The 13,877-nt window shown below is 41.1% G+C and overlaps 1 protein-coding gene across 1 annotated transcript in view; it reads right to left on the bottom strand.

The window, feature by feature from the left end:
* Positions 1-1,318: 1,318 nt before the first annotated feature.
* LOC118406749 (T-complex protein 1 subunit beta-like) overlaps positions 1,319-13,877 on the bottom strand; it is a 21,661-nt gene continuing 9,102 nt past the window's right edge. The window contains exons 2-15 of the mRNA XM_035807054.1: positions 13,195-13,335; positions 12,742-12,856; positions 9,831-10,020; positions 9,219-9,345; positions 7,822-7,897; positions 6,376-6,476; positions 5,897-6,024; positions 5,121-5,224; positions 4,486-4,593; positions 4,046-4,186; positions 3,531-3,634; positions 2,711-2,810; positions 2,222-2,363; positions 1,319-1,792 (exon numbers count right to left, since the gene is read on the bottom strand). Coding sequence (XP_035662947.1) covers positions 1,765-1,792; positions 2,222-2,363; positions 2,711-2,810; positions 3,531-3,634; positions 4,046-4,186; positions 4,486-4,593; positions 5,121-5,224; positions 5,897-6,024; positions 6,376-6,476; positions 7,822-7,897; positions 9,219-9,345; positions 9,831-10,020; positions 12,742-12,856; positions 13,195-13,335 — 1,605 coding nt within the window. The 3' untranslated portion in view covers positions 1,319-1,764. The remainder of the gene's footprint in view (positions 1,793-2,221; positions 2,364-2,710; positions 2,811-3,530; positions 3,635-4,045; positions 4,187-4,485; positions 4,594-5,120; positions 5,225-5,896; positions 6,025-6,375; positions 6,477-7,821; positions 7,898-9,218; positions 9,346-9,830; positions 10,021-12,741; positions 12,857-13,194; positions 13,336-13,877) is intronic.

Raw genomic sequence — 13,877 nt, 5'->3', positions numbered from 1 at the left:
AATCAGCGACCCAGTACAAATAGAAATGGCCAGCAAAACTGTAGTATGAGCCTAAAAAAGGCCCCAGAGAGCCTACTATGGAGGTTAGGGGCATGGCTGGTAAGTTGGGCACTTTTTAGCCATCCTTTCATCTACTGGCACTCAAAGTCTGACAGATGCAGGAACTGTAAGTCTCAAAGCAAAGACAGTGGAGTGGAGATTACATATCGAACAAATAGAACCCCCTGTTATGAAAAAGAACCATGATAGAACAGGAGGTGGGGCTTCGGGATACTGTAAATGCAGAAATGTTCGCGGTTTTTGCGGTGACCACTTCACCGCGAACTTAAAACCACCGCGAACATTTTTCTATTATGGTATTAGTCTATGGTGTTACCGCGAACTTAAAAACCTTTTTCCTGCTACCGCGAAATTAAATGCATTTACAGTAACCTTCCCATTTTCAAAAAAATAAAAAACCTGGTGCCTGTCAGGCAAAATACAGGTCAGGAAAAAAATCAGGCTTCAAAGTTCCAGTACCTGTAATTTGTGACTAGCTAAGTGTTGAAGATTCTGTCTCCACTCTTTTAATTACATTGACAGTCAGTCTTTTGTGAATAGGTTGAAAGAAAGCAGACCCAATCTGACAAATTCCATACAATCAACCCTGAATAAGCCCCAATTACAAAGACAAAGAGTAGAAAAGGTGGTATCCTTCGTCTTCCATTGTCTCAGTAAAGTAAGTCGAACCAAAAAAGTTACAGTTTAGAGTTAGCTTTTAGACTAGAGTAGTTATATTCTTTACTGTTCTACATTGTTTGTTTCATGTCCTTTCATGTTTCCTACAATGGACCGATCCTGAAGCCCCGCCCCCTGTACGATCATGTTCTATTTCGAACACCTCCGTCAAAAACAGCGCTTGTCAAACAGAACTGGCCGCCGCTGTTTAGCTGATAATAACGACTGACTTTGGTTTAGCTCCTTTGACCCTGAAATCCACTCAGACCAGGCCGAAAAAAAATGCGCTGCCTTCTTTGTCGAAGGCTAACGTTACATCCACTGGGTACAGTCATCTGAGGAGGGGGCTGATATAGTTGTGGTACGGGCGTCATAATTTCAGTCAAAGCGGAAGCGGGAGGCACCGCATATCTTTACCTTGTTGGTGGGCAGAAGTGTCCGGTTTCTGACATATGGTCGATGCAGGTGAAAACTAGGGTACATATATCTGTGACTGGGTTTCTACTGCGTTTGTTACATGCATAACAGCACATCCGATCGGGATCGGTCCATTAGCCCTCGGGCAAGAATTTGCAATACATAATAGACACAGAGGAAGAGATTTAAACATATTATGGCCCATATTTATTAATTTCACACGGCATAGACAAAAATTTTGTTTAAATACAGTTTATGTTAAACATGAATGCAATGATCTTTTTAAACATTCATCCTTTACATACAAATATGAAAAAACAAAACAACCACACTATATAAAGGTGACGTACATCATGTAGTTTTATACCACTCTTAAACAAAACATTTTTCTTTCAGCAAAAAGGCAACATACAAATACTTCTACAAATGCACAATATTTTTCACGTTGTGTTATATTATGCGTAAGACTGTTATTAATTTTCCTGTCAAAATTTGTGTATACACCACATTCGTTGCGAATGGTATGATACAAAATGAAAAAGCTCCAGTCCAAGGTAACCATTTCTCAATGAAAAAGTTTACAGTTGGATGAGTTCACTTTGGAGACGGGGGTGTGCAGGTTGCCTGTCACTAGTGAGGGTGATCCGGCTGCCGTTGCCTGGAAGGAACAAAAAACATCAATTTTACATGTTTGGAATAAGACAGACTTTCTAACAAATGGTTCAAGAATCTTAGTGCCTTTTGCTACTTAAATTTGTCACTTAAACAGTCTGCTACCTTGACCACTCTGCCATTTTATGTCACTAAAGGTGCACTCTCACTGCACTTGCGTCAAGTTTGCGTCACAGCGAGGTTCGAAAGATGCTCAACGAATTTCAAAAATAAAGAACAACTTTCTTATGTTTCTGTGTATTTTGTTATCTTCTACGTCATACTTTTATGTATTACGCAATATCTAAAAATCAGAGAAAATAATAAAACAGTGACGCAGTGAACAAACCCCGCAGTGACGCAAGAGTGGTGAGAGTGCACCTTAAGTTAAGGGCTAACATTAAACAGAACACCATAATTACACCCTCCTGCTTACCTGGGTGCGGCTTTGATGACATCGTCCACACGAAGAATCATCTCCGCTGCCTCGGCTGCGCTGAGTAGGACAGCACGTTTGACCTTGAGAGATTCCGTGATGCCGAGCTGCTGCATGTCACCGATCTCTCCTGTCTCCATGTCTGCAAGCAGAACATTGCAGTGAATTGTTTATCAAGTTAGAAAGTTAAGCATTGTATCATCACAGTTAATAATAATTTTTGTTTATGTTCAACCAGGGCAATGGCCGAGAGGGAAGATATTTTTGCTATAGCCAGGGTTGCTATAAAATAACCTGCAACTGTAACCTGTCTAACAGAAAATGCCATCTCAGGAAGTCTTAGAACGCCAACTTTGACTTAGTCTCTACACTCCACACTGTGGAAGCCCCCTTCCACACTGTCCCCCACGACTGGTAGCTCCGCTCCCTTGCAATGCCCTCCCCACTACAATTTTTTTATACAAAACCCCCCAGAACAGGAGTACTTACTGATGCCGTAGGTTTTCTTCCCCTCTGCATGAGCTGCGCGGAGCTCCGACACCAGCTGTGAGCTGTCGTACCCTGCGTTGTCTGCAATGATGGTGGGCAGCTGGGAACAGAGAACAGCATATCAGCTTGTATCTCATGATATTGTTGGTTGGCACATAGATATCCTAACCGCAGTAAAGAAAATAAAATCAAACTGAGGTGGTATGGGTATGCTTCATGATCATTTGGACCAGTCAAAACTATAATATGGTGGAAGCCAGTTAATTGCACAACGGACTACCACACACTCCTGAATATTGCACCGAGTACCCAAATCCCAACCTAATTCACTCCTGGACCATTATTAGTAACTTTACATTTCTCCACAGCCTGGACAATTGCACAAAATACATTGGCAAATGAGTTGAGCAATTAAACAAACAGCTTCTACTGTACAAGTGACCAGCCAAGGAGGGAGGAAGAGGGTCAGGCAACAGAAAAGATGGAAGGATAATTTCAGAGAATGGGCAGGCATGAAAACAAGTGAAACATTGAGAAGAACAGAAAACTGAGGAGGATGGAAAATGGTTGTAAGAGCACACTATACAGAGAACTTTGTTAAATAGATGTTGCATCAGTAAAACTAGTGTCCTCATCTCCTCCAAGGTACAAGTTGGAGGTCAGAAGGATCTATTGGAGTTACCATCATATGCAGTAAATACTCCCCACAAAGTGTAAATTTGATATTTGTCTGTTTGACGTTCAAACGTTAGTGTCCATTTGTAACACATGTTCAGATGTTCGAAAAAAGTACATCAACAAGCAACAAAAGCCCTAGTACCTGAGTGAGGGCCCTTCCGAATGCCTCCATGGCTATGGCTTCCTTTCCTGGGGTCTTCTGGGCAAGCTGGAACACCACGTGAGACATTAGCATCTCCGAGGAACCTGCAAAACAAACAAACAAACAAACAAATAAATAAATAAAACAACTTCTTTAACAAACAACACAGCAAGCCAAGCATACACATCAGCATAAAAAATGTCTAAACTGGCGCTAATTCAGAACAATATGACCAATCCTTTGAATTTTTTTAACTAGAATAAAACAACAAACAACTGTCAGAGAAAATAAAATATCCCTTCCTCTGTCCTTTTAATGATGAACATATCATTTATAAGAAAAAAGAAATGCACAAACTTCAAAGAAACACTCTACACTGTCACACTTACCACTTTTACCTTTCTACTCAGTGTACGCACAAAGATTTACCATATTGCATAAACATAAATGACTTAAACTTTTGGTTTGACAAAAATAAAGTTTGATAAAATCTTTAGTGGTTACGTATTACATACCTCCTCCGAATATGGTCTTGGTCTCCTTGACAGTCTGTGAGAGCACACAGAGAGCGTCGTGTAAGGAGCGCTCAGCCTCGTCCAGAATCTGCTGGGTGGCGCCGCGCAGGATAACGGTACATGCTTCTCCTAGTGGAACACCTGAAGGGGGTGGAAGGAGACGAAGGTGTTAGTAACATCATGTCAGTAAAGGCTGTCACTGACTCTTAACTCTCAAAGGATTGAAATTATGTGACCTTGGAACAATGTATTTCCGAACTGAAAGGAAAGAAGTAGAAATGAAATTTTAAACAACTAGATTTGCTGGAAAATTTGTCCAATATCTATTTTCAAACATATTGAATTCGAGCTGACCAATGAGAGGTGAATGAATTTTTACATAATAAGAGTGTGACCAATAAAAACTCGCCTAAGAATTTGACTAACCAATGAGAACTCACCTGAGAAGTGAAGTAGTTTCTCCTCCCCAATCATGACCTCCTCGATGAGGTCACAGCGGCCCAGCTTCACCAGCTCAGGATTGTCGAATGTGGACACGATCTCTCCTCCTGTACAGGATGGAACAGGCTTGTATTCAAGATAAAGTATTATCATACTTCTTCTAAATCAAAGCAGTCTTCTAGCGAACATAATTTGAGCACAGGAGCCCACAAAATTGAGACTTCAGACTCTACGTATTGCAAGTTACAACCTACACATGCAACTTGATGCAAGCATGTCTAACCCACGCAAAAAGGTGAACAATTGATAGTAAACCGTATGTGTGACTGTGAGTATCCAGTCAACTTTGACACAATTTACTACAAGATCACCCCGGCCTGCGTAGCCTATGAAAGTTAGGATTATGCCTAGCACTGAATGTAAGTAAAAGTAGTAATTTGCATACTTTCTTATATACACATCATAATAACTTAACAGATTGAGAATAGATTTCAACCTCGAGCAGTAAGAAGTAAAACAATGAAAACTAGATTGTTGCCATACATTGTACCAAACAATGCGAACATTGCTAATAAAGAATGTTCTACGCATGTGAAAAAAAATGTAAGTGAGCAAGTGGCTCTAAGTTCCAAACCTGTGACTAGTGCCAGTCTCTCCACCCCCTCGAAGTCTGCATGTTCGATGGCCATGACTCCGGCGTCTGCAAACAGCTGCTCGGGGTAGTTATAGATCAGTTGCCTGGAAAACAAGGATTTTTTTGTGAATTTCTACTGCTCTATCAATCATTGTGAATTTAGATGTTGAAAACTGGTTCATGTGAATAACAGAGATACTGCATCAGCAAAACTAGTGTCCTCGTCTCCTCCAAGGTACAAGTTGGAGGTCAGAAGGATCTATTGGAGTTACCATCATATGCAGTGCTCTATATCCATTTACACATGAGCAAACATTAGGAGGTCTGAATGAAAATAGTTTCATCAGGTTGGTAAATCATAGAACATGGGTGAATTCTTTCACAGAGAATTAGAAGAATTCTTTTTCTAGATATTGCTATCTAGGAGAATCGGCAACCCTACTGGTCAATCAGGATGTTGGGAATGTGTTAGAGTGGTCTTGCGAAATTTATCCAAAATTTCAAGTCAATCCATTGAATCGATTGATGAAAAGTGACATGATTTGAAGTTGAAAACCTCTGACTTTTAAGGGATCTGGAATATCTTTGAACTTACTGACTCCAATCAGATTCTCTACCAGTAAAATCAGTAATTCTGCAGATGGCAATCTTTACATACCCTGACATATAGATCTATGCAATTCTAAAGTTTATCCAAAGATATAAAATATAGCAAGACTGTGAGAAAAAGGCATCATAGTTTTGAAAAAAAAAACCCAGCTCTTTTCCTAACTGACCTGTTGATGAAGACATTGATGTTGTGCTTGAGGATCCTCCCAACTTTCTCCTTCATCTTCTCCTTCTCTGCCAGCTCCAGCTCTGCAACCTTAGCGACCGAGTCCACACGCACTCGCGACCCAAACACCTACAAACAGATGATACAAAATAAAATAAACAAACAAACAAGCAATACCGAAGATCATAGCCTGATTAAATCGCACTTATAGCAGGCTGGCCAACATCCGCCGGCCACCCTCTGCGGGGAAAGGCCAGTTACAGCTCTGGACAGCAGAGTGTGCCTTACATAGACTAGGAAGATCTTTTTTTTTCTTTTCTTACTGAGACTTTTCTAGAAAACTATGGGAATAGTAGGGAGATTTGAAGAAAGACTGATTGCGGCTATCTACCTACCTAAACAGACATACAACACAAAAGTGATACTGTTTTAAACATTGATAAAACAATTATCTACTAAAAGATTACACATGACGTATACCTTGATCTTGTCAGCATCCATGGATGTGTTACCAATGAGGATTCGGGCATTCTCCACCCGCTTGGGCTGGTTCACGCCTGGCTTCTTCTGCAACAGGAACCCTGAAGGGAGAAAATGGCAAAAGGACTTGTAAATTCATTCACTTTTGCAGAGAATGCCATCTTTTCAGGCTCAGACTTTCAGCCAGGCATGCCCATGTACCCTACTACAATACTTGCGCTTGTATCACTTGCCGCAACTTGCCAAGAAAATTGCACTTCATACAATAAATTCCTAGCTAAAAGCCTGTTCCGGCTTGTATACCAATATCTACCCAATCGATCTGGCTGGATTGGGAAAGTACAAGGCTTAAATGCTCTTGCCCGATCAGCATTTTCCCTTGCCCCAGGCAATCAAGCCAATGGACTTGTCTAACTCCTGGACTTTTAGACATTAAAGGTCACCGATGCCCAATTCTGTCAAATCTCATTATTCTCTTAGGTGAATGTTATATATTTAGGTATCGGAAAAAAACATGTTGATTTATCTGGTTTTATTTCATTTGTTTCCTATTTTCAAGAATTAGAATTCATTATTGCTCAACGACAAAATAAGATTCAGAAACACATTGGGAAGTGGGGTAAACTACATATTGTTCTATCTAGTTAATTTCCGTTATTTTCCTGTACAATGATAGGGGTACTCACGGCATTTTATGATAATACTCTTTTGTTCTTGGATTTTAAGTTTCAGTTTTGTTGTTACACATGTGCCTTTATTTTCTGTATGTTTGCCATGATTTTCTTTCTGTAAAATTATGTTGTTTATAAACAATAAAAAGACTGATTTATAAAAAAAAAAATTAATCGTCACTTCTTTAAGCAAATACCCCACCAGGTCAACAGTTGTACTTGTATAGAATCTGTGCCATCTCCAGACAGGTACAGTCAGTGCACATTAAGAAAGAGGTCCTCGTTCCCATGTCTGGAGCGAGTGGACAGTTTCTCTCCTTCCTTTGCACCACCTACACTGGCATGTTCACACTACCAGGCTGGGCTGAACCCAACCCTGTAGGAGTGATTACAGTAAGGCACGGGTATGCAGGAAGGAATGGTTTGGTGTTGGCAAAATCAAACTTGACCTTCGTCTTCCCAACCCCTATCCACATACCAAATATCATTACAATCCATCCAGAGGTTCTTAAGTTATGCTGTCCAGAAACACAGACAGACACACAGTGACACAGACACCAGAAACAATAATTTCCAGGCAGATTTGCCGGTGGCATAAGATAGTATCAAAGCTGGCCAAGGAGGATACCCGGCCAAAAGGAGTCAGCTGGCCACTGGCCGGCTATACTTCTTGGCCAGCTTTGATACTATCTTATGCTACAGGTAAATCTGCCTGGAGATTACAAAAAGACAATACCTACATTTTTCATGGAGGTAAAAAAACATTTTAACTTACCTTCATCAAGGTAGGAGTCGACCAGTCCACCACCAGGAATCTTAATGATCTTAATGGCATCAAGAGATGTGGAACCCTGTACAACAGACAGAGCAAAATGTCATCAAAGATACATGTACACCTGTAAGGCCTAGGAAAATGTTTGTTTCCTGACCTACCTTAGAAAAACCTGCTGACCCTAAACTTTATTTGGTAGTGCAGTGGCATCATACAGTTTCCAATTAGAATTTTTATTCAGCCTGCTTCCTATTTGAAAAAAAAATGCTAAGTCTTGTCCTTTCAAATGAAGGATAAATGTATCCGCAAATTTGTAACCCCACGCATGAAACCTTAGTATCTTGCAGCACCCACATTCAAAGTTAAGTGCATAGCTCCAATTTTAGGTACAGAAATGTACATGTGCACTCAGTTTTACAAGCCCTTAAGAACTCTTTTATAAGTACATCTTTTTTTATCCTTAAGCTATTCACATCATGCTAAAATAAATACTAGGTGTAGGACACAAGAGTTTGAAGATGTGGCCTACCTTAAGTCTAAGTACAGCGTCCACAGACAGCTTAGAGAAGTGTTCCTTGTACTAAGATCTGTCCTACCTTAACTCTAAGTACTGCATCCACAGATAGCTTAGAGAAGTGTTCCTTGTACTAAGATCTGTCCTACCTTAACTCTAAGTACTGCATCCACAGATAGCTTAGAGAAGTGTTCCTTGTACTAAGATCTGTCCTACCTTAACTCTAAGTACAGCATCCACAGATAGCTTAGAGAAGTGTTCCTTGTACTAAGATCTGTCCTACCTTAACTCTAAGTACAGCATCCACAGACAGCTTAGAGAAGTGTTCCTTGTACAAAGATCTGTCCTACCTTAAGTCTAAGTACTGCATCCACAGATAGCTTAGAGAAGTGTTCCTTGTACTAAGATCTGTCCTACCTTAACTCTAAGTACTGCATCCACAGATAGCTTAGAGAAGTGTTCCTTGTACTAAGATCTGTCCTACCTTAACTCTAAGTACAGCATCCACAGACAGCTTAGAGAAGTGCTCCTTGTACTAAGATCTGACCTACCTTAAGTCTAAGTAAAGCATCCACAGACAGCTTAGAGAAGTGCTCCTTGTACTAAGATCTGACCTACCTTAAGTCTAAGTACAGCATCCACAGACAGCTTAGAGAAGTGTTCCTTGTACTAAGATCTGACCTACCTTAAGTCTAAGTACAGCGTCCACAGATAGCTTAGAGAAGTGTTCCTTGTACTAAGATCTGACCTACCTTAAGTCTAAGTAAAGCATCCACAGACAGCTTAGAGAAGTGTTCCTTGTACTAAGATCTGACCTACCTTAAGTCTAAGTAAAGCATCCACAGACAGCTTAGAGAAGTGCTCCTTGTACTAAGATCTGTCCTACCTTAAGTCTAAGCACAGCATCCACAGACAGCTTAGAGAAGTGTTCCTTGTACTGAGTCAGGATCTTAGACCCGAGGGTCGTGCGGGCGATGTTCATCAAGTCCTCACGGAACTTCTCTGGTTCATTCCTACAAATGAACAGAATTATTAAATGAACTTTTAAGTTATTGACTGACAGTTGTACATAGTACAATGTATGGCAACAATAACAAAATAATCAACACATAATACTTGCCTATTATAAAGCCTATGGCTACGGGAATATGGACTGAATGGTGTTTAGATACAGTGTTTGTTAAATGTTTTTATCTGTTGTAATACAGTCCCTCTTTTTAAAGTGCTACAAATGTACTGGTCTAAGAATGTAGTCATATCAAGACACTATGAGTATGACACTTAAAATCTATGCATGTCTTTGGCATGGGTATAGTAGATTTGCATCGATTTTAATTTTTTTTATATAAATCTGTCATTTAACACTGACAAATATACATTTTCACCAGTTGCATGACAGTGTCCTGAATTTCAGAACAAGCAAATGTCTGTCCCGCGATAGAAGAACCAGTGTGCCAGCCCAACCGGGTCACAGTAGAAGATCACTTCTCAGACTCACCCGTGGTCTATTGAAGCATCTTGTAGCGCAGCCCTAGCGACGTCCGTAGCTCGGCGATATCCAGCGACGATGGTCTGTGGATGGATCTTCTGAGCAACAAGCTTCTCCGCTTCCTTCAGTAACTCACAGGCAAGCACAGTAACGGACGTGGTCCCGTCCCCAACCTCATCGTCTTGGACCTTGGAAATTTCTGGAGAGAACAAAAGATTTCAGGTGTTAAGGATATAAGAGGAAATTACCAGATATAGCTGTCTTAGAAATCTGTCGGCGGCTCTTTACGCAAATACCACACCAGGTAGATGCCAAAGCTCATCAGGACAATAAGCAAGCAAGGTAAGCAAAGTACATTTAGTGTAAGACTTGAACCACTCTCACAGGGATGAACACCTGCTCTTTCAAAAAAACGTGGGGTTCTTTTAAATGCTTGAAGTGTAGCTATTTTCAAATAGCTGTAATTCACCTTGTCTTTTCAGTACCAAACTTTCACGGTCAGAGAAAATTTAACTTGTTCTCGGAACTAAATGTTCACTGTCGCGGCAAGTGGACATAAAAAAAAAGTGTGAATTATTTGTTATCAGTAATGATAAGTTCACGTTACAGTCGTCACCGTGAAAACCGTGAACATAACAGTACATTGAAAAAATCAGGAATTACAGTACGAGACCTACATTTAACATCATATATGACTATGAGGGACAACACTAGCCAAAGCTAGGTACTTTGTATTTACACCTGAGTGAAGGAAGAAAATTTGTGTAAAGCAGTGTTTCCGCCAGAGGGGCGTCCACCCGTCCAATGACAGTCTCATTTCGTTTTGGACGGCTTGAACGCAACCAGAGGCCGTCCTCATAAAAAAATTGCGACCCACATTTTGCCGAGAAATCTGTACAAAGTTGATAAATGTAAACCGCAGTTTTGTGTTTTGTATTGAAGCTAGAGGCTTGGGACGCCGTCCACAGTCAGAAAGCCGCTCACTGTTTGTTTTGCTATTGTTATGGTTGTTGACAATGTGTGTCGGCGGCCTTTCGCATACGATAATCAAAACCCGTTTTTCAAGGCCTCAGTTACACGAATTTGCCCTGTCACATAATTCGCAAACTTGGCGGTAGGTCGATCTCGCTATAAGTATAACACTACAAACTAAACTTTGTTATTGGGAGAAATAAGACAACACACTATTAAACTTTGTCTAGATTAACAACTTTAGTCTCTGTTTTCATCGTCAATCGTCGTAAACAAAACAAAACACAATCAGATACATGTGCCCACCGGCCCGGGTGCTCGGCACGGGAAATCGACCTCGTTCAAGTTCGCTATCGGCAACACAGCGGAAAAATAAAGTGTTCACATAAGAGATGATGGACGTAAAAAACATCAAGTATAACTTTGGTTCCTTTTTATATGAGTTTTGAGCCCGAAAAATCTCCGAAAACGGCAGAAATTTTCGGGATAAATGTTGTTGTTGTTGTTGCATCAAAAATGGCGGTCGGTAGCTGTTGTGTATCCTAGCCAATCACAGCGCTAGTTTCCCGTGACGTCGCTAGCTTTCCCAGATCTCGCGAGAAGTCACCACGTGAGATTGCGGGATTTCGGCCGCCATTACGCTCACTGTCGCCGATAGACGATGTTTTTCGTCATTTCTGAACGCAAATTTCTCGATCTATGGAAGGTTTTAGATGATTTATAAGTATACCACAACATAAAAGAGAATATATACAAATGCTATTTCTTTTTTGAAAGGCCAAGAACCGTTTCTAGAACTTTTTAAAAGTCGTAGTACCCGTTCGGTGCGGCATACCGGTACGCGGCACAGATCATAACACTTCGGCACTGAACTTAATCGGACGTTAGTTGTTTTGTTTTTTCTTGCGACAGTTAACCATTAACTTTAATTTTCGCGATTTTACAATTAAATTTAATTTTCGCGGTTTTACAATTAAATTTAATGTTCGCGGTTTTGCAATTAAATTTAATTTTCGCGGTTTTCGCGCCCCAAGGTGGACGGCCTCCCAGCTGAGGTCTGGCGGAAACACTGGTGTAAAGTTTCTTTCACAAGGGTACAACATCAGGGTGTGGCTTGAGATTAGAACCCAGAACCTCTTGGTTTTGGGCCAAGCCTTCTTGATGATTACGGCACACAATGCCACTTAAGTTAGATAAAACCTTGAGTTAGATAAAACCTGTGCCATCTCCAGATAGGTACAGTCAGTGGACATTAAGAAAGAGGTCCTCGTTCCCATGTCTGGAGCCAGTGGACAGTTTCTCTCCTTCCTTTGCACCACCTACACTGACATGTTCACACTACCAGGCTGGGCTGAACCCAACCCTGTAGGAGTGATTACAGTAAGGCACGGGTGTGCGGGAAGGTAGCCTGTATAACACAAACTCTCAGGGTCCAGGGCTCTAAACTTACTCTATAACCTCTGGTACATATACTATGTCCTGTAGCCTTTTCGGGGCCATAGGAATAGTCGTTGTTACCTATTGTGTCTAGGGTAATTTATTGGGAGGCAGAGCCCATCCCTCTCTTTCCACCACATTTTAGAGTCATTCTACCTCCCAAACCCATTTTTACATCTGGGTAGTGAGAAAAGTCCTGCATTTCGCGAGGACATAACATTTAACTACGCATACTGGGAATCAGACCCATAGCCTTTCAATCTCTTGTCCGCCAGACTGGCCATTGAATGCCACGGCAAAGCATCAAACAGTAGAGACGGTTTAATTGCACTCCCCATTTGCTTATGCATTTTGTGCAATTATACTGATGGTGCGATGTTATCTAGCTGGACAGCACCCGTTTGGGACTTTGTGATTCCATGCAATTAACAGCAGTATGCAGTTATCTGTTGTGCAATTAACTGGCTTCTACTGTACTACCTGAGACATAAAGGCTGTTGCCAGGACTTACCTACGAGCACCTTGGCTGCAGGGTTGTCCACTCCGATGGATTTCAGGATCGTAGCTCCATCATTGGTCACCTGAATGTTCTCGTGGGCAGGGTTGGAGGACTGCAGGATCTTGTCCTGAAACATGACAAAAAGGAACATTATTGGGTCTGAAACATTTTCTTGTTCTCACCATTTGAACTGAGCAGGAACTTCTAGGAAATATAAGGCTAGCTTCAAGGACAGGTTTATGTTATAAATGATTTTCTCTCATGTTGGATGAAAACGTTTCAGAATATTCTGTTAACCTGATTTTTAACGACTCACTTCTCTCAGGTAAAAATCCCGACTACTATTACGGCTTTGTAACTTGACCTGTGCTCGGAGAACAAGTTTTCAGAAAGTACAAATATTTGAATACATCAATCCTTTGCTGTCCCCTTTGAGTTTGAAAAAATTCATCCGTTGCGCCGTACCATGCCTTTTGGTCCCAGTGTACTCTTGATGAGGTCGCCGATAGCGATGGCACCAACAAAGGACGACAGACGAGCGGTCTCGCCGCGTTCCTCCTCCGCCTGCTGCTTGAGGATCTGGATGGGGTTCAGCGCCATTCCCGCCTGGAAAATACACACAGCAAAAAATTTGAGATTGCAGAGCTCGAAATACTTTTTTTCAGCCTTGTTGCCTAGGTGGCAACCTGAATCAGAGGCCATTACCCAATATCTTTTCTTCCATTCCTGCCTGGAAAATACACACAGCAAAAAACATCATGTTCAGAACTGTGCTGTAAAATGTGAATGTTGATATGGGTTTGTGTCAAGAATTTTTTTAATGTATTCGGGTAGTCAAGATTTATGTACTGTACCTTGACTACCTGAATACTGTCTAAGGGAACAAGAAAGCTTTTAAAAAAAGCTGGCCGGGGCGCATTTGGAAGGACTACCTCAAAATTTCATGTTGTGTTCCAGTAAAATGTGCATCATTATTAAACTAGAAGTTTATATCTAAAATCTATGGGAAGTTGGCTGGAAACCTTTGTTCACTGGTATAATTGGATTTTCCGGCGTACTTTTGTGGCCGGATTGTATCCCTTGGTGCGCTGTGTGCCGGATATAAAAAATCGTAAAAGAAACTCCGGTGCGAGACCACAGCCAAAGGC

The sequence above is a fragment of the Branchiostoma floridae genome, chromosome 19 (genome assembly GCF_000003815.2).
Source record: "Branchiostoma floridae strain S238N-H82 chromosome 19, Bfl_VNyyK, whole genome shotgun sequence".
Lineage (NCBI taxonomy): Eukaryota > Metazoa > Chordata > Leptocardii > Amphioxiformes > Branchiostomatidae > Branchiostoma > Branchiostoma floridae.
Note: the sequence above shows the minus strand (reverse complement) of the source record. Positions and strands in the feature narration are given on the sequence as shown.